This window comes from Nannobrachium achirus (genome assembly GCF_963921795.1).
Source record: "Nannobrachium achirus genome assembly, chromosome: 3".
Lineage (NCBI taxonomy): Eukaryota > Metazoa > Chordata > Actinopteri > Myctophiformes > Myctophidae > Nannobrachium > Nannobrachium achirus.
Genome location: NC_137812.1, coordinates 18,896,864 through 18,916,863, shown reverse-complemented (window position 1 = coordinate 18,916,863; position 20,000 = coordinate 18,896,864). Strand labels below are relative to the sequence as shown.

At 45.2% G+C, this 20,000-nt stretch overlaps 1 protein-coding gene across 3 annotated transcripts in view; it reads left to right on the top strand.

Annotated features, from left to right (window-relative positions):
- kdm2aa (lysine (K)-specific demethylase 2Aa) overlaps nucleotides 1-20,000 on the top strand; it is a 34,892-nt gene that overhangs the window by 10,461 nt on the left and 4,431 nt on the right. For 2 of the 3 annotated variants that reach the window (XM_080721901.1, XM_080721902.1), the window contains exons 7-23: nucleotides 176-269; nucleotides 1,365-1,518; nucleotides 2,092-2,207; nucleotides 2,757-2,883; nucleotides 4,180-4,436; nucleotides 5,334-5,411; nucleotides 8,391-8,518; nucleotides 9,349-9,472; nucleotides 10,368-10,496; nucleotides 11,464-11,547; nucleotides 12,131-12,427; nucleotides 14,580-14,609; nucleotides 15,401-15,506; nucleotides 16,570-16,910; nucleotides 17,284-17,569; nucleotides 18,403-18,568; nucleotides 19,738-19,977. In XM_080721901.1, the coding sequence (XP_080578027.1) occupies nucleotides 176-269; nucleotides 1,365-1,518; nucleotides 2,092-2,207; nucleotides 2,757-2,883; nucleotides 4,180-4,436; nucleotides 5,334-5,411; nucleotides 8,391-8,518; nucleotides 9,349-9,472; nucleotides 10,368-10,496; nucleotides 11,464-11,547; nucleotides 12,131-12,427; nucleotides 14,580-14,609; nucleotides 15,401-15,506; nucleotides 16,570-16,910; nucleotides 17,284-17,569; nucleotides 18,403-18,568; nucleotides 19,738-19,977 (2,757 nt within the window). The remainder of the gene's footprint in view (nucleotides 1-175; nucleotides 270-1,364; nucleotides 1,519-2,091; nucleotides 2,208-2,756; nucleotides 2,884-4,179; nucleotides 4,437-5,333; nucleotides 5,412-8,390; nucleotides 8,519-9,348; nucleotides 9,473-10,367; nucleotides 10,497-11,463; nucleotides 11,548-12,130; nucleotides 12,428-14,579; nucleotides 14,610-15,400; nucleotides 15,507-16,569; nucleotides 16,911-17,283; nucleotides 17,570-18,402; nucleotides 18,569-19,737; nucleotides 19,978-20,000) is intronic. The other variant, XM_080721903.1, reaches the window with a different exon arrangement.

Here is a 20,000-nt window from a genome sequence, read left to right as displayed (position 1 = left end):
AAAAAAAAAAAAAGGTCACATCCCTGTCCAACTTTATATAGTTGCAATTCCATTTCCACTTAAAATCACATCATTTAACAACATTTCCCCTTTGTACACTCTCTGAATTAAAGTCACACTGGGGATTTTCCATCTCTGTTTATGTGTGTGTGTGTCTCTCTCTTTGTGTCTTCAGGTACTGTCTGATGAGTGTTGAGGGATGTTACACAGACTTCCACATAGACTTTGGAGGGACGTCTGTCTGGTACCACATACTGAGTGGATGCAAGGTGGGGGGAGTCACACCGGTGGAAGCCGTTTTAACCCTTTTAACTCACCAATCAAATGATCACGATTCTGCATAACTTTAAATTATTAGTATACCATGCTCTTTAGTTAAGTTTAGTTTAGTTCTGTTAGCACATTGTTCTAAATAAAACAAATACATATCAAGGATACAAAACACTGTGCAAGGAGAGGAAGAAGCCGTCAGGGTTATTTGGAATCCTTTCCTTAGTGAAAGAGGTCATTAATTAAACAGGTTAAAAGTTCACTTTCATATCTTAAAATAAGTAGTGTTGTGATGGTGTGCTTGTGGTCCTCAGGTGTTCAGTAGTGTGGTGACGGTGTGTTACGCCCACTGGGCCTAGGGGTGTTTGCGGGGTAACAAAGGCAAGATGGTGAATGCCAAAAAGTCGTTTTATTACACACAAGTTAATAGAGTTTACAGATAAGTGTAAATTAGGTTGCTCTGTGATACTGGGTGAGACAGGGCTGGGCAGCCACCTATATAACAAAACACAAATACAGAACTATCCCTAAACTAAAGATGAACCCCCAAATCTAACTAACTGACTAATTACCCAAATACTTCCCTGACTGACTACGCTAACCTTAGCCTAACAAACCCGCCCCTACCTGAGTGATAACACAGTGACAACTACTATAGCGAAAGTCTTACTAATACTTTACCCTGTCACACCCATTATCACAGAGCAACCTAATTTGCACTTATCTGTAAACTTGTGTGTAATAAAACTACTTTTTGGCATTCACCACCTTGCCTTTGTTACCCCGCAAACACCCCTAGGCCCAGTGGGCGTAACAGTGGTCCTCAGGTGTTCAGTAGTGTGGTGACGGTGTGCTTGTGGTCCTCAGGTGTTCAGTAGTGTGATGATGGTGCGCTTGTGTCAGGTGTTCAGTAGTGTGGTAAATGGTAAATGGTGCATTTATATAGCGCTTTTATCCAAAGCGCTTTACAGAGATTGTGCATTACATTCACCCATTCACGCACACATTCATACACCGGTGGCGGAGGAAACCATGCAAGGCACCAACCTGCTCACCGGGAGCAATGGTGGTGACGGTGTGCTTGTGGTCCTCAGGTGTTCTGGCTGATCCCGCCCACCCCTCAGAACCTGGAGCTGTACGAGCAGTGGGTGCTGTCAGGGAAGCAGGGAGACCTCTTCCTGGGAGACCGAGCCACAGACTGCCAGAGGATAGAGCTGAAGCAGGGCTTTACCTTCATCATCCCTTCAGGTGAACACACACGCACGAACGCACGAACACACGCACACACGCACGAACGCACACGCACACACACACACACACACACACACACACACACACACACACACACACACACACACACACACACACACACTTGCTTATGGTTGTCCATCGAATCCGATGATGGCGTCCACTTCCATCGGAAGTGGGACATGTACAGTATATGTGGTGGTAGTGGCAATGGCAACCGTAGGCGAGTTCCTCCTGAGTCTCCTCAAATAAACCCTCTATAATTGGTACAAGGTACTTATAATATACGTACTTGATACAGACTTTTTTCACTCTCTATGAAATGTCTTGTTGCGACGCGTTGTGAGCTTGTAGAACGGCTATTTTTGGGCAAATGTTCCGCCCCAGGATTTATTTTGTCACAATAATTGTGATATGACATTTTCATAATTATCGTCCCATCCCTTGTCACTATACACTGGTACAGTCCTTCAACGTGTGTGTGTGTGTGTGTGTGTGTGTGTGTGTGTGTGTGTGTGTGTGTGTGTGTGTGTGTGTGTGTGTGTGTGTGTGTGCTTGTGTGTGTGTACTCAGGGTGGATCCATGCAGTCTACACCCCCGTGGACACCATGGTGTTTGGAGGAAACTTCCTTCACAGCTTCAACGTCTTCATGCAGCTCAACATCTGCAACATAGAAGACCGCACACGGGTTAGAGCGCACACGTGCACACACGCATGCAATTTTGCATAGGATGGACAACAGACATAAACTGTAAAATACTAGTAAGTTGCCTCAGGGCGACAAGCGACCTCGCCCTTTTAAGCGACCTCGCCCCACAATGATGTGGACATCAGGGATCTCAGAGAGTGACATCAGAGCATGATGTCAGAGTGGCAAACCCATAGGCCGCAAAAATGTGTACATGTCTACACGGACGGACGAACACGTTTCTCATATTAAACTGCGACCTTCTGTCGCAATAAAACAAGAAAAGACAATGGCATATTATAATGTGGTAAAAATCACAGATGAGCGTTTTACTCCGGAAATAGGTGATCTGCAAGCTCAAATCACGTTGCCGTGTGACCTGTTTTGAGCTTGTAGATTACCTATTTTTGGCAAGCAACTAAAGTATAAAGTGTGAATATTACGTTGTTGATGTAGTTAATGCTGGGGTGTCTTATCTGTCTGTCTGTGCCAGGTACCAGTTAAATTGCTGTGGTTAATGGTAGACCTGTGTGTGTATATTTTAACCAGGTACCGGTGAAGTTCCGCTATCCCTTCTACTTTGAGATGTGCTGGTACGTGTTGGAGCGCTACGTCTTCAGCATCACCAGAACCTCCTACCTCACTCCAGAGTTCCAGAAACACTCCCTCGGCATCGGTATACAGTAGACACACACACACACACACACACACACACACACACACACACACACACACACACACACACACACACACACACACACACACACACACACGTGCACACACGTGCACACACGCATACCCACATAGTAAAATACATGCACACCTCTGCCCACAAACCTAACCACCCAATGCAACCATGTGTTTATGTACAGTAAGGGCTATAGACCAGGGGTCCTCAAGGTTTTCTGTCCAAGGACCCCTTGGTTGAGATTTGGAGGACACCCTGTAGTAACTCTGAGAACCCCATAGGGGTCCATGACCCCCTGTTGAAGACAAATCAAGCTGGAAACATTCCCATGAAGTGATGCCTGTGCCTGCTTCATGTAACACTGGCATATGCACTAGGGGGCAGTGTTGCATTTGCCTAGAACTAGAATGGAAAGTGCATGTCACCAGTGTTTTATGTTACTTGTCCCTTTCTTCTTTTATTCATTCATTATTTTGTGATAGATTGTTGCTTGGCGCAAATAATTGCTAATTCATAGTTACAATACATATTAATTTAGAACCGTGAAAAAAATAATTCTAGGTCAATGCCATGCAGCATATCTGGAAACATTTAATGCACATTGTGCATTAAAACATGAAAGTTGGAATTCAGTAACATGCCCCCCACAGTTAATAAAATTCTACTGTTAAATTAAGTTAATTTCACGCATAGGATTCTGCTGTGCAGCCCTAGTTTAATTAAAGGCAATCTGGGAATCTGTTCCCAGATTTATAAAAAACAAAACAAAGGAGGAGAATAAAAAAAAAAAAAAAAGAAAAATCATTTTTTGTTTGTAAAACAGGAACCTGGTTTGGCCACTTCCCCCCTGGTGCTTCTGGGCTTATTCCTAGTCGGGAACCCACAGGCCCAAAAGCTCAAGGAATAGGGTTGAACCTGTGATGTCATGCCGTACTTTTTATTTCTGTTTCATCTATTAGTTTGGTCATTTAGGTCCACAGAATGAGAGAAAAGTGTGATAGCTTTTCTCAAACTTTTTCATGTCAAGGACCCCCAAAATTACATGTATTTGGCCGCCGACCCCCATCTCAAAATATGTTGTTCCAGGGAACACCCAGAAGCAAATATTTGAGTTACAAATGTTTGCTTTTAAAAATATATATTCGAAGAATATCTACAAGCTCACAGCGCTGCACTCGGTGCCGCGTGGTGAGATTGTAGATCTGCTAATTTTTAATAGTTAAAGCATAAAATAGTTCTAGGCCTAACTGGGTCAAAGGTTAACCTCGGGTTGTTTTGCTGCAGGTCTGAAGAAGCCTCCTCCTCCGGCAGACGGAGGGTCTGTGGAGGTGAAGCAGGAGGAGGAGGAGATGGAGGAGGAGGAGAGCGCCGCTGCTGCGGCCGCAGAGCTGAGCGCTAAGCCCGGGGTCAAGGTTCACCTGACCCCCTACGAACTGGAGGGCCTGTGGAACCTGCTGAGGAAGCTGGAGTCTCTGCCCTCCAACAAGAAATGTGTCCCCGCGGGGATACACAACGCCCCCGCACTGCTCGCACACGTCAAGGTAATAAGAAATGTGTCCCCGCGGGGATACACAACGCCCCTGCATTGATCGCACACGTCAAGGTACCACAATGCAGTGGTTCTCAATAGAGTTCTCAACAGGCCTGAAAATGAAGGCCCGGCCCTAACTGGGCTGGCCCGAGGCCCGGCCCGACTAATTAGCATACATTTTAGGCCCTACACGATGTACGATTGTGTGTGCGTGTTCAAATCGAATCAGTTTACAGTTTAGGCATTTAGCAGACGCTTTTAATCCAAAGCGACTTACAATAAGCAGGTAATACATCAATATAATAAGCAAGATAATATGTCAGTACATCAACAACAATATAACAATGCAATGAAGGGGACATGGGTTTTATCAGTTATAATTGGATTTCAGGATGTTCGTATTGAATGCAAGAACATATCTCCTACTGGAGAACTTGACATACTTTATGGATCACAGTTCTAACTAGGGATGGGACGATAATCGATATTATCGTTTATCGTGATAAAAAACACGATAATCGTATTGTGGAGATTGAATTTATCATGAAATTATCCTCCGTCATGCACTGGGATCAATTCACCTTTTATTTATTTTATTTGCTGCATATCCGTTACCATTTAAACCCTAATTGGTAAAAGGTACTTATAATATAGTATGTACTTGATACGGTCTTTTTTCACTCTCTATCAAATGTCTTTGCCAAAAAAATAGCCGATCTACAAGCTCGTTGCGACGCCTTGTGAGCTTGTAGATCGGCTATTTTTTGGCAAATGTTCCACCCCAGGATAAAGGATTTTGATTATTGCGATAATATCGTAAATCGTGATTTATTTTGTCACGATAATTTTTCATATCGTCTCATCCCTAGTTCTAACCCTCTCCTCCTCCTGTACGTCTCTCCTCCAGGTGTTGCTGAAGGAACACACCAATGACAACCCCAAGCTGTCCTACACGGGGAAACCCCTCATCACATGGCCCAAGAGGGTGAGCACCATAATCCTTTGTTATATAAATAATCTGATGGAGGGGAAAGGAACTGGTTGGAATAACGTGTTGCTTCCATTCGCCACATCCAACCCGGGGAAACTCCCCCCTGTCAGGTGACAGATGAAGAAGCATGCAAGTTCAGTTCGGGGGAGAGTAGCGCCCAGGATTACAGTTTAGGCAATGGGTTACAAAATCATGGGATAAAAATGTGGAGAAAAGAATAAAAAAAGAAATTAAAAAATCCTCTTTTCAGGGTAACCTACTGATAATTCCCACCATGTTTCATGAAAACCAGCCTAGGACTGGGCAGTACCTAACATCCCTTATCAGACAACCACTATGCGCTAAACTGTCACCAGGCTTTCTCGGGGGAAAGCCTGGTATTTGTTTACTAAACAGGTTGTTTGATCTGGTCTAGACCGGATGGCATCCAAGACCTGATGGCAGAAGAAGCGGTGTCGCTTTGTTTTGGTTCCCTGTTTGTTTCCCCAATCCCTATTTAAATGCTAGAGGAGTGTGTAGTCTTGCCAGTCGCTGCAGGTTGGACTAAAAGATGGATAGGCCTTTACCAAACAAACTTTTCAAAAAATAAGCCAAACTACGCAGCATCAAGGGTTTTATTGGGTAGGTACTAAAATGATGTCATTGAGCGCGGGGAATTGTTTTGGGTTAAAACTGTTTCCGGTTTGGTATTTCCTGCCAAAGTGTAGTCCGTTTTGACTACAAAATGACGTACTGTAGGATGCCATCCGCTCCCGACCGGATCAAAAGCCAGAAATTGGAAGCGATCCCAGGCTACTATTTGCACGCAGGCTGGCATCAAAAGACCCTGCCTGCATGCTCATAATGGCCAGAACGCACCAATGCAAACAAAAGTTTAAGGCCTGTCCACAGCAATGCAACTCCTTAAAACTGCCATTGGGGATAATGGTTGCAAGTAGTTGAATGTTCAAGGAGTTGCGACTAGATGCATTGGTGTGGACTGGCCTTTAGACGTAATGGAAAAGTGTTCACCGCCGCTCACTTTCAGTTTTGGTTTCTGTTGTGTGCAAAAGATAATTATTCTCAAACCAATTAGCCCTTCGCTATGCCCCTCCTAAAGCCGTCCTTGTCCAATGCCAAGTTAGCAACAGGTTACTAACGCAGCTGACTTGGCAAGCTGCCATGGCGGCGCGCATCGCTGTACCGCGAGTCTGGCTGCTAGATAGAGATGGGATTTATGGTTCTCTGAAGTGAACCGGATCTCTGAGATCCGTTCCTTTCAAAGAGCCGTTCAAAAGACTGCCTCATTTTAGTTACTGGTTACTTTGTAGATTTTGATTATGATTGTAAATCACTTCCACCCAAATAGGCCTATACATTTTTGCCATTGGATACATTTCTGGCATTTGAAAATAGGTGATCTACAAGCTCACAATGTGTCACGTTGCAATGCATTGTGAGCTTGTAGATCAGCTATTTGCAAATGATTTTTCTACATTTTACTCATTGGAAAACCTGTGAAACAGGACATTCTGCATAATGAGTAGGCTACGTTCTAATATTGGTAGGCTAATTTAAGTACATTTTGATACCAATACTATTTTACTTTTACTCATTAATAAAACACAAAATATTAAGTACATTAATAACATTCCAAACTTGATTGCAGTATTGATATGTTTACCTAAGTAAATATATTTAGTACTTTTCCCAACACTGTTCATTAGAAAGGAACGGCTCCCTATGAACCGAATTATATCGTTCATTTCAAAGAGCCGTTCAAAAGACTCGATTCGTTCGCGAACGTCCCACCCACTCGCTTCCGTGTCACAAACACTGAAACAAAAACAGAACGGATTGCACTGACCTACACAAACCCACTGGAATAATTTAGGAGCACTTCATGAGAAAATATAACTGGTAACACTTGTGTACTGTATGTTAATCTGACTTTAGTATAGGCTATTGTTTTCTTCCTAGACGTGCGTTTGAGGCAGGTTACTTAGTCTGCAGCTGGGTGCTATTGCTGCACGCCGCCATGGCAGCTTGCCAAGGCACCCGCCTTAGTAACCTGTCGCTAAACGTGGCATTGGGCAAGCACGGGTTTAGGAGGGGCATAGCGAAGGGCTAATTGACCTCAAAACCCCACCTTCTGTTGTTGATTGTTAATTATGTGGATTAGACCCAGGTGCTGTCTGTCACTGTGAGTCAGTCAGTGTAAACAATCGGGCTGGAGGCAAACAGTGTTCCTGGCACACAGTTTTTTTGTTGCCTATATATTGCCTATTTGTTTTGTTTTGGTAAATTCATTAAACTCAATGGAGTAGATTCTGTCTAGCATAAGAAGACAAACCATTGGAACTACATTCAGCAAGTGAGTAAGACACGGCATCTCCGCTGTACAATTTAAACCCGGTTTTGATATATTTTGTTTAATTGCCAAGCAGCTACCATCCTCACTAGATTTTGACCTTACAATTTAGGCATTTAGTAGATGCTCTTAATCTGGAGCAATTTACAGTAAGCAAGGAAAACACGAGGTAATACATCAAAACTGAAATTAGAATAGGATCATAGGTAAACCAAGAACCTATCATCAGTCTAAGCCAGTGGTTCCAAACCTTTTTGCTTGTAACCCAAAAGAGAGACTAGACGCTTGCCAGGACACAAACTAGTGAAAACGGCAGATCTACAAGATCAGATCCTACCTTCGCGCCGCATTGTGAGCTTGTAGATCGGGTATTTTCACTACTTAAACATTTGTTCTAATTTATGGCAGTTATTAGATTTTTATTTGATTTCTTCATGAAATTACAGAAAGAAATCATTGAATTTTGTTTTTAATTCATGAAACGTGCTTTGGGTGCCGACCCACTGATTGGGAACCAGTGGTCTAAGCAGTATAATATAGAAAAATCTATCATCTGCACATTGAACTGTGACTGTTGATGTTTAACACACTTTAACGCTAGCGGTCCTCTCCTCCTCCACCAGCCGTCGTGGTACCAGCCTCCCCCTCCTCCCCCTCCCCCTCCTCGTCCTAAACTAGCCACCACCCCGGTCATCCCACGACCCCAGAAACCAGCCTCCTCCATGTCGGTCCTGAGAAGACGCAGAGTCCGGTAAACACACTCTCTCTCTCACACACACACACACACACACACACACACACACACACACACACACACACACACACACACACACACACACATACTGTATCGTTGTTGTCGTGAGGAAACCTTGTATGTCCAAAACCGTTAGCTCGTTTTTTTATTCATCATTTTAAAAATGATTTAAACAAGTGAAAACAAACGATCTACAAGCACACAACGCCTCGCACCAACGAGACCTTGTATGATGAAGCAGGGCTTTACTTTGCAAAAAAACGTACAAAATGTATTTGTTTCCGCACAACAGTGACAATATGCATACACTGACATCACGCTGACTCAGGCTCTGACATCATGCTCTGACATCACTGTGATGTCATGGGAACCAAATCCCTTTTAGGCCCATATATGGAGATCCCTGTGATGCCAGGGGAACCAAATCCCTTTCATGCCCATACTGTATATGGAGATCCTTGTGATGCCAGGGGAACCAAATCCCTTTTATGCCCATGGGCATAAAAGGGATGTCATCAATATTAAGGCCATATCTGTGAATATCTATGGGTACTAGGGGTCTCCATTTTTGGGTAGCTGGCCCGATATACATCACTGGCCAAGAAAGACATGGCGCGACCTCGCCCTTTAGGGCTTTTCGCCCTTAGGTGTCTTACTGGTATAGTTGCACAGTATATTGCAATAATAATGGGTGGTCGTCTTATACCTACTTGTCTCATGGCACAGTAGTGTGCCCTCTCGGCACGCTGTTCGAGAACCACTGGTTTACTGCATACAGTGTAAATTGTGCTTTCCTCCTGTGATTTCATGTTTGTTTGTTTGTAAAGGTGCAAGCGCTGCGAGGCGTGCATGAGGACAGAATGCGGGGACTGCAACTTCTGCAGGGACATGAAGAAGTTTGGCGGGCCGGGGAAGCTCAAACAGACCTGTGTCCTGCGCCAATGTCTCGCTGTGAGTGTCGCTGCCTGGCCTTGTGTTTATGTATTCTCTCATTTGAGTTTAGTTTATACTGTAACTGCAATCTGAAACTTCACTCTTTTACCGCTTCGAACGCTAACGCTCGTCCCAATTTCTGACGGCGGCGCGTTGCCAATACGAACGGCCGTTGTTTTACCTTGTCTGATGACTGTAAGCTGATGAGGGGTCGCACGGGTGTGTACAGTAAAAAACATCTCCCGTAATGCTGCTTTCAAATCTCAACCACATGTAAACATCAATGATGTCCAATTCACTTCCTGGCTGTTCTCTGTGGACCTGATCTAGATTATGCATTTCTATGCTCTGAACGACGGAAAGAGGGGAGGGCCATTTCACATCCATTCTTTGCATAAGGCTGCCCTCTGCCGCCAGCTTGGCTAAAGTACACATAGAATAGGTCCAATAGGTCCAAAGGTAAGCTGCTTTTTGCTGGCACCAGCCCCAATAAATAAATAATAAATCTGGCAGTAAAACTGTTAATCATCTTTATGGTAGATTTAACAAAATATACAGTAACTAGTATATCTGTATGATAGAGTATGTTAACACATTATAACTAGTATATCTGCAGTGATTGGAGGAGGTCTCCCTACTCTTCCATAGTGACATTTAGACCCTGGTGTCAGGGTAGGACGCCTACTGGTTGACGAGTAGTACTGCCTGACCCTCATATGCACAATATCTCTCCAGGGCACTTGGGATATTCCTTATAAAATTGCATGGATTTACAATAACGTTGCATGGATTTACAACCCCCCTCCATTAACTCCCACGCTGCCTACACACAGAGCAGTGAAATGAGCCTCAACGTTGAGTGTTTTATGATGGACATTTGAACAGAACATGTGGTGTGTTGTTGTCCTGTCAGCCTGGCCTGCCCCTGTCAGCGGTCTGTGAGATCTGTAAGGAGCCCAACCAGGAGGAGGCAGGAGACCCGGCCTTCACGCTGATGGAATGCTCCAACTGTGCCCAGATCGTCCATCCTGGCTGTCTCACGGTGGGTCTCTCTCTCTCTCTCTCTCTCTCTCTCTCACACACACACACACACACACACACACACACACACACACACACACACACACACACACACACACAGATTTGTGTCGCTCTATCAGGGCATGACATTAATAATTATTACAAAATAGCAGATATCCAAGCTCACAGCGCGGCACCAAGTGCCACGATTTGAGCTTGTATATCCGATCCTGTAAATGTCTTCTAAATCCTTCTTCTAAATCAGTGGTTCTCAAACTTTTTAATGTCAAGGAACGCCAAAATGACATGTATTTGGCCTCAGACCCCTATCTCAAAATATGTTTAGTTGGGTCGAATCCGATAATTCTGTCTCCATGGAGAGCGATGGGCTGTTTCTCACAAACTTTCAGCGTCTGTCAAACATTTTTGCCCGCATTTTTGCGAGGGGCATGGGAGCTCAATTTGTTATTTAACCTTCATAGTTGACAAAACGTACCATCGCTCTCCACGGTCACAGAAGTATCGGATTCGCCCCAACTAGTTTCAGGGACCACCCAGAAGCAAATACTTGAGTTACAAATGTTCGCTTTTAAAAGGATATTCAAAGACTTGCAAAAAGCTTGTGCAGTGAGCTTGTATATCTGCTATTTTTCAATAGTTAAAGCATTAAATAATTCTAGGCCTAAATTGGTTAAGGCTTGTCCTGTTGTCTGGGACAACTAATAAATTGTTTGTTAAAAATGTACTTGTCCTTTGGACACGTTGTTTTGTGGCACTTGGTTTCACTTTTTCTGTGACTCCTAGCAGCTTTGTGCTGTATGCAGATTATGTACTGTGTTGAGTGGAGGGGGCCAAGGGGTGTCTTATTTATTTGCATCTAGTGTTAGGAATGCCCATATGATTACCACGGATAAGCTCTAAAAGTGTGAAAGACATATTTTTCATTTCACTAGGTCTTTAAATGTCATCTTCTGTGGGTCTTTGTGCAGGTTCATGGTGACGGGGTGGTGAATAAAGACTTGCCCAGCTGTTGGGAGTGTCCTAAGTGTGTTCAAGGAATCACTGACCCAGAGGTACGTAGCCACCTCATGATGATGACAAACACACTGTCTGGACCCCCAGGAAGAGTAGCTGCTAGCTTGGTGGCTGCTACTGGGGGTCCAACAATCCTAAAGAAGTGTGCTTACGTACACACGCTGTCTGTCAGGCATCCATTTACTCACACAAAAGTTAAAACGCTTAGTTTTTCTCTGAAACGAGGGAAAACATGTTAACATACCAGACGCACAAACTCTCACGTGATTTCTGTTTCTCGGTATGCATGCGTTCCTAAACTGTGTGTTTGTGAAACTAACAGATATAATGTTTCCCGTCTGACTTTTGTCATTTGGTTTTATTCTTTGGTATATTTCTTTTTTTTTTTTTTTATATTTCGTTCTGGGATTGTATCCAAACATTTCTTTTTTTTCATATTGTTTCCTCCCCCATTTTACTTTGACTATTTGTTTATTTCATTTCTCTGTATATTTTTCATTTACTTTTTGTTTATTTGGGATTTAAAAACATTTTTTTTACTTTTCATTTCCCCCCCATTCTATTCTATTTTCCATTCCCTTTTGCTTACTGTTCTGTATTATGTGAACGTAACGGGGTCAGTCGTCGGGCAGTGATGAGTCGTTGGTGGTCGGACCCCTCCACCACCACCACCACCCGCAGCATCAGCAGCCCCAGCATCAGCTCCGCCCCCACGGCGGCGCCCTGCTCCTCAGGCTGGGCCCCGGGCCCTCGTGTGTGGCGGTGGGGGGCCCTGGAGGCCCCCAACAGGACGGGGAGGTGGTCCGCTGTGGCTTCCTCCCTCCGGCCCCTCCTCCTCCTCTTCCCTCCTGCTCCTCTGCCGCCACGCTCCTATTGGTGGCGGCCCCTCTGCCCTCTCAGCCTATCAGCTCGAGACTGGTGAGAGGCCCCGCCTACTCTCCGTTAACATCCATCCGTGCGTTTTCTTTTTTCTTTCTGTTCCCTCGCTATTTTTATTTTTTCTCCCGCCCCCCCCTTCCCCCAGTTTCCAAGAGAAGAGGCTCCACTCTTTATTTAAATGGCTCAACTTGGAAGTTTTTCTTACATCTGACTGGCAGTGAATTGATGCTGTAAAGTTGAGAATGTGAGGGTAAGGCCAGAAACGTCTTCCCTTGGAATGTTAAAGGTGGTGTAAAAAGGTTGAAGCTCTATATTCTGATAGTAATCCTTGCTAGAGTGTTTGTTCAGTAACGGGGGTCCCCCCCACCTCTACAGCTCTTTAGTAAAAAGAGAGTAAAAATATTGATGAACACAGTCGTACATAACTGCTGAAATATCCATCGCAGAACGATGAGACTTGATGAGAAGATTTGAAGCTTGTCTATCAGGTCATTTCACTTCCCTGCATCCCTGTTTGCCTGATAATATTAACATCTAAGTGGCCATTTCACGGTTGTGTTGCCATTGTTGGGGATTGGGACACTTCTTAAAGTGTGCATTTCTAGCAGCTTGTTTCTGCCCACAAACATTGTGGGCAGAACTTCCTGAGTTGGTCAGAGTGCTAACAGTACATCCTCTGAAGCTTGTAAAACGCTCAGTGATTTCTCCCTTGTGTCCATCCGCTTGCTGTTGCTACTGTTCACCACATTGTTTTCCCGAGGAGGGTTGAGTTGGAGGATCGCTTGTTTTTGTGAACCTAAATATCCTTTAAATCAATCGAAGATTTTTCTTCATATTTCTAGTCGACAGAATTAGCGCTGGTGCTAGGCGTGCGAGTTCAGGAGAGTGTTTTTTGCAGGTTTTTCAGTCCGAGTGTATCAAAAAAGCAACTTGGTTAAGGCAGCGGAAGCTTGTGATTGGCTGCGCGGAGGTGCCAAAAGTAGGGGGGACGGAGATACACCTAACCCTAACCTCAGTAAAACTAACACTGGTGAATGCTAACCTGCTGACGCTGGTGAATGCTTACCTGGTGAATGTTAACCTGGTCAGACCAACGGGAGGTCGTCTCCACCTTAACTGGGTTGCTTTTTTGATACACTCGGACTGAAAGACCTGCAGAAAACACCCTCCCGTGCGAGTTCCCATGGCAAGCAGTGTGACTTAACAAGAATCCTTTTTCACGTGAAGCAAAAACAAGCGCTCCCTTCCTCGTGTCCCCCCCCCCTCCAGTCAACCTGGGGAAAACATAGCCTGATGATCATTGGCTCTCCCATCACAGTGCTGACTGGCTGGCTGACTGGCTTTCTGACTGACTGGCTGTCTGACTGGTTTTCTGACTCACTGGCTATCTGGATTTCTGACTGGCTGGCTGACTGTCTGACTGGCTTGCTGGCTGGCTGAGTGTGAGGAAGAGGGGAAGGATGAAGGAGAGAGGGATCCACATGTGGGGTTTCTAAAGGAACCTAACGGCTGCTCATCCATGCGTGGTCGGTTGTTCTTGTGTTTGCAGCAGTCGTACATACAATGTGTGTGTGTAACCCCAAAAGATGCCCCGTCACACAAGTCCTTAGAGAACCCTGGGATCTTCTCACTAATGGCTGTTTTCCACCTCGGGAGCTAAGGGAAGAACTGTATGATGCCATGAAGCATATTTCACTGGTTCATCTCATGTATTTGTTTACAAGTTGGGAGGGACAACCACATGTATTAATGAACAATACATAAAATGCACTGTAAATGGCACTGGATTCAGCAAGAGATACACTTTTTTTTATCTTTGTTCCCAGCATTAAAACAAGTAACACACTGTACAAAACGGAGCATACAATACAATACAGTCTCAAATGGTAGTTGGTAGACTGTTCCACAACAAACTTCCCTGCATTGACAAGACATTCAGAACTGAGAACTCAGCTTGTGAGCTTGCAAGTCGAGTTTTCTTTTTAATGACATACTTTCCCCTTCTGGTTATAATAGAAGGGGGAAGAAAACATCTCCAACCTTCGTGGGTTCTGTAAAGTGTCAGGTTATGGGTTAACGCTTCGTTGCAGGAAAAGAGCCATTAGAGAACAAAGGTGCCCCCCCCCCCCCCACCCCTGTTTGCTGTGTGTTGTGTACATTTCTCTCACTCGGATGTTCTCTCTTCTCACAGCCGCCTAAAGGAGAAAAGGTGTTGCCATTGGTAAGTTAAGACCATTAACTACTGAAGCACTACATGTGGTGCTGATGATGAGTAGCAAAAATGGCTACAAGCTCACAACACGTCTCGTCACGACACCGTTGTAAGCTTGCTATTTTTTGAACATTTATAATTTTGTCTGCCACCATAGACATTTTTTTATTTTGAAGAGCCCCGGAAGCCGTGTTCATGTTGTGTAATCTGGCGATTACAGGAAGGAGAAACTAAAATCCTAACCTGGGCCGACCATCACGGAAGAGTGTAGCCGTGAAAAAGAGCGCCCTTTTCGGCGTTATTTGCACCTTATTCAGAGATAGAGCCGTGTTTATGTTACAGCATAGAACAGGAGTCATTGGAGAATAGTTGCTCCATTTTGCTGATGGCCGCGTTGCGTCGACTCATGACGTATGCACCAGCATCTTTCACCAACTCCCGCAGCAAGCGTCTGTTTACCTGGTTACCATGGCAACGCTAACACGACTCAGCCCGGTTAGGCAGGGGCAGTGTTAAACACAAAGAAGATAATTATTTTAAAATGGAAGAAATGAGTGGAGGTACTTCTGTTAATTTACTTAAAAACCCCCAAAAGTTGACATGAGTTTTCTGCCTGACAACAACGGTATAGAACTCTCTCGCTCATACTGTCCTCTTTACCTGTTCGCTGCTTCTCCTATAAAAACCTAAACAAAAACAAAAAAAACAATCCCTTTCCTCACCTTCACCCCTCTTCTCACTCTCTCTGCTTTCTCTTTTCCTTCCTTTCCTTCCCTCTTTCCTTTTCGCCTGGTCTTCAGAAGCGGAAGTCCACCTCCCTGTTGGACTCGCGCATCGCTAAGATCTACCGACACCACAGACACAGCCGAGACGGGGACGACTCTGCCAGCGATGAAGACGACGAAGGTGTGTGATTGGCCTGTCTAGAATATCGGTATCTTTAGTTACGCCTCAGAGCCGAAAATGTCACATACAATATCTTCCCTCCATTTAGAGAGATTGAATTTGTGAGGGAGAATCATAGTTCTATATAATATAGAGAGCGCACAACCCCGCCCCAGCTATTCATTTCAATGCAAGTGCTCAGTGGCGTTTTGAAGCACCCGTAACAAGCAAATCCAGGTGCATTGTGGAGGAAATTTGCCAATTTCACTTCCGCGGAGACGTAATTATGTCACGAACAGCACTCGACGTCCATTGAACCCTATTGCAGACCCCAGCGGCGCGCTGATGTTCAAAGTTATTATTATTGAAACATGTTGAACCACACAGTTAAATGAACACAGGACTTTACAGTGTAGATTTGGGTCAGAGAGATTTAAGATATTGGTATCAAATGGGGGTCCGTGGCCTGAAACAAACTAGGGATCCTTGAACTTTAAAGGTTTGTGAATCACTAGCTTGGTGGCTATGGAAGCTGTCTGGTGGAAACCTTGCCAACTAGTCAGACATCATAGATGGGTCAGAGAGACAACTGACATCATAGGCTGGCCGCAAGAAGCCGGTGATCTGAGATCCACATTAATCCGTTTCACTCTCCATAGCCTGGGATCAATACTTTGTTCGGGTTTCCGGTCTGGAGAGGAAATAACCTTTGTAGTTTTTACGTCATTTTGTAGTCATCAGGCGGCCGGAACCACCTCCAAAATGATTCCCCTAGTTTAAAACTACTTTATAATAATCGTTTGGTATGTTCATCTTTTATTCTAACTCGTACCGCAGCTAGAGAATGAACTTAATTGATTTGCATTATGTGGGGAACAAAAACAATGTGACGGCAACCAGAACAAACCATTTTTCTAAACCAGATCCCAGCTCTGTTTAGATCAAATACCAGTATTTCCTCGGCGGTGGAAGGTCTTGTGATGCGAGGATACAGTAATGGCATTTGTCCCTTTTTTCCTAACCCTTTTTCTCTGCTTTTCCACCTCCCTGTCCGTCCATCCTTCATTCCTCCTCCCCAACGCAGCCTCTCGAAGGAGGAAGCTGGCTCTGCGCGGCCGCGGCATCCGGAGGGGCTACGGCGCCAACAGGAGGGGCAGCCTGCTGCGGGGAGGCTCCGCCCACAGAGGAAGCCGAGGAGGCGGAGCCATGGGTCCCGGCTCCTCCTCCCTGATGAAGCTGAAGCGAGGCGGCGGCGGTGGCATGGGGATGAGAGGGGAGAGGAGGGGCCGCGGCGTGCGGCTGCGCGGAGGAGGCTCCCGCCTGCAGCGCAGGAGAGACGACTCGGAGGAGTCGGACGACGACGATGACTTTGACGACGAAGACGACGACGACGATGATGACGAGGAAGACGAGGAGAGCGACGAGGTGGGAAACGAGGGGCCTGTCGCAATTATTGCATGAACGTCTGATGGCAATTATTTGAGATAATCGCAGTTATTGTTTGCCTAATTGTCATTTGTTTCCATTCATCTCCATGTTTAAACTTTTTATGTTTTCTTGTGAGCTTGCATATTGGCTAGTTTCACTCATTTCAAATGTTTTTAAAATAATAAAGGAATGGTTTTGGACGTGCAAGGTTTCCACCGGTCGACAACGGTGTCAAACTGGGGGTCCATGACATTTAAACACATTCACTGCCATGGATGACATACTGTAAGCCAACAAGGCATCTCCTACGGACACCATAATCGCGGACTGTACATATAAAAATTCATGACAGTCCCGTCCCTCCCTCCAGGTGGGGAAGGAGCGGCAGCAGCACGGACACAGACGGAAGCGGCGGCGGCGCCACACGGACGAGGAGGACGAGGACAGCGAGGACCAGGAGTTCGATCCCGACGAGGACGAGATGGACACGCTGGAAGACGAGGAGGAGGACGATGAGGACGAAGAGGAGGACGGGCGCTGGGACTCGGACCCCGAGCCGCCCGTCCTGCTGGTGTCTGACCTGAACGACGACCTGCTGAGTGGATCCTACCTCACCGTCACGCTGCAGCGCCCCCAGAAGGCCAAGAGGCAAGCAGGTACCGTACAGGGACATTTAGTTGATTCAGTAGTTATGGAAAATACCTAAAAATGTCTTCTAAATCCTAAAGGTTTTCTGAAAAAGCTGTTTCTTTTTTCTGTGGTGTGCTCAAAGTTTTTAATGTCACGGACCCCTAGACTAGAGTTATATTTATGGCCGCTGACCCCAATCTCAACATATTCTCTATCTGGGACCCCCCAGAGGCAAATGTTTGAGTTACAAATGTTTGCTTTAAAAGATATATTCAAAGATTTGCTAAAAATGTCACAATTCTTTCAAAAAAAGGCAGATCTACAAGCTTGCAGCTCGCTATGAGCTTGTATATCTGCTATTTTTTATAGTTAAATTATAAAATAATGGTTAAAGTAATAATGCGTTCCAGTCTTAATGGGTTAAATGGGCTTTCGCCTCCTCCACTGAGCCAGTTCATAGGGCGAAGGGGAAGTGGTGGCAGGGCATCAAGGTCAACTAGCAGAGGGGACTGTATTGTACCATACAGACATAGTGTGTTTGTCAAACAGTCTTCTCTGTTAGAGCCTCCTCCCATCACTGGAATAGTTTTCCTTCCTCACTTATAATACTTCTACTATACATTATGATATTTGGCAGCTTGTAAGAGCCTACGTTTCCACTGGGCCTGATAGCTGTAACAACAGCAACCTTGCTTCAGTTTGTACTTGAAGCAGCTACTGTATAACGGTATAATATATAGTGTATATAAATCCTCTTTGGTGAAGCCAACCAAACCATTTATGAGGATTTTGTAAATGTTCTTAAATACACGTTGCCAACGATTGCACCTAAAACGGCACGGCCTTCTCTCCCCTCCAGGCTCCATCGTGCCCAAGCTGGAGGCGGCCGTGGGTCCCAGAGCCTCCACGGTGGCACTGCAGGGAGGACCGCAGGCCTTCGTCCAGCGCAAGTCTGCTCTCACCAAGACCTCCAGGCTGAAGGGCGAGGGAACCCTGGACAGCGGGACCACCAGGGGACCCGGCAGGTACAGTACCAACCCCCAAAACCCCCATGTTCTGCTCTCTGCAAGGGATATCTTTAGGTTTTAATATAAAATATTTTTGGATTTGAAAAGGAGGTGGGTGGGTGGTCAGATTGGTGGGCGGTGTAATTATCCGTATAATTTGACATATCTGACAGAATACTTGGGACCATAAAAACAACAGAAGCCCTCATTCACTCACAAGCAGCAGCGTTCTCCCACAATGTATAAGACCAAATCCGTAATTTCTAGAGCGAGTCTGAAAGGTTATAAGTGCCCTACATTAAGTTTAATTATGACACCACATTAACATTTTTTTTTATTTACAACTGATTTTGGTGGTCCATATACTATAAATATCAACCTTAATCTTTCTTCATTTTTCTTTCACATCAGGATGTAATGACCATTAGGCTCAGAGCATTAGACCCACCTATCTCCCACACTCCCTCCCCAGTCAGAGTTTGAATGAATGTAGAATTATGTGCAGGCTGTAATTTGTATGTACTGTAGATGTGAAGGGAATTAATTTAACTGACTAAACTTTTTTTTTTATATTTAAAAAGATGACTTATGACAGTGTGCCAGCAATCACCCTCTCCTGTGCCAATGTTGGCAACCGTGCATATAAAGTTGCCTGACCCTGGTTTAGTTAATTGCTTTATTGTTTGACATTGGTAGTGTTAGATAGATAGATACCTTTATTATCCCAAGGGGGAAATTTTGTTAACGAAGTTTGTAAGTGAGAGCTGGACACAACTGTAATACAATTTTGGAATGTGGGAATGACTTGATCCCTCTCCTCCATCTATTGCGACCAGATTATGTCCGCAATCTGTCTTCGTAGACGTCAGTGTGTTTGCACATCTAGCGAGCAGTTCTGTCCATTGGGCCACGCGCGGCAGTGGATCAGGGTTAGAGGGGCCGCTTGGGAACCGGAAGGTTCCCAGTTCGATCCCGGGCTCCCCCAGAGTTGGTATCGAAGTGTCCTTGAGCAAGACACTGAACTGAAAGTTGCTCCCAGTGAGCAGGTTGGTACCTTGCATGTGTTTCTGCTGCCATCGGTGTATGAATCTGTGTGTGTGAATGGGTGAATGTAATGCACAATCTCTGTAAAGCGCCTTGGATAAAGGCGCTACATAAATCTTACCATTTATCTTGTATTCACATAGGCCACGCCTGCGGGGGAACCGGGCCGCCAAGGACCGCTCGGCCTCCTCTTCCTCGGAGGACTCCCCCGCTCCTCACGCCTCCTCCTCCATCTCCCCTCCCTCCCTCATGTCCCTGACCTCCTTCAAGGACGTGGGCAGCGAGAGAGGAGGAGAGAAGGAGGTGTGGGTGTCCGTGTTCAGGTACCTGGACCGGGCCGACCTGCTGGCCTGTATGACCGTCTGCAAGGCCTGGTACAAATGGTACGTTGTCTTACGTTCAGTAA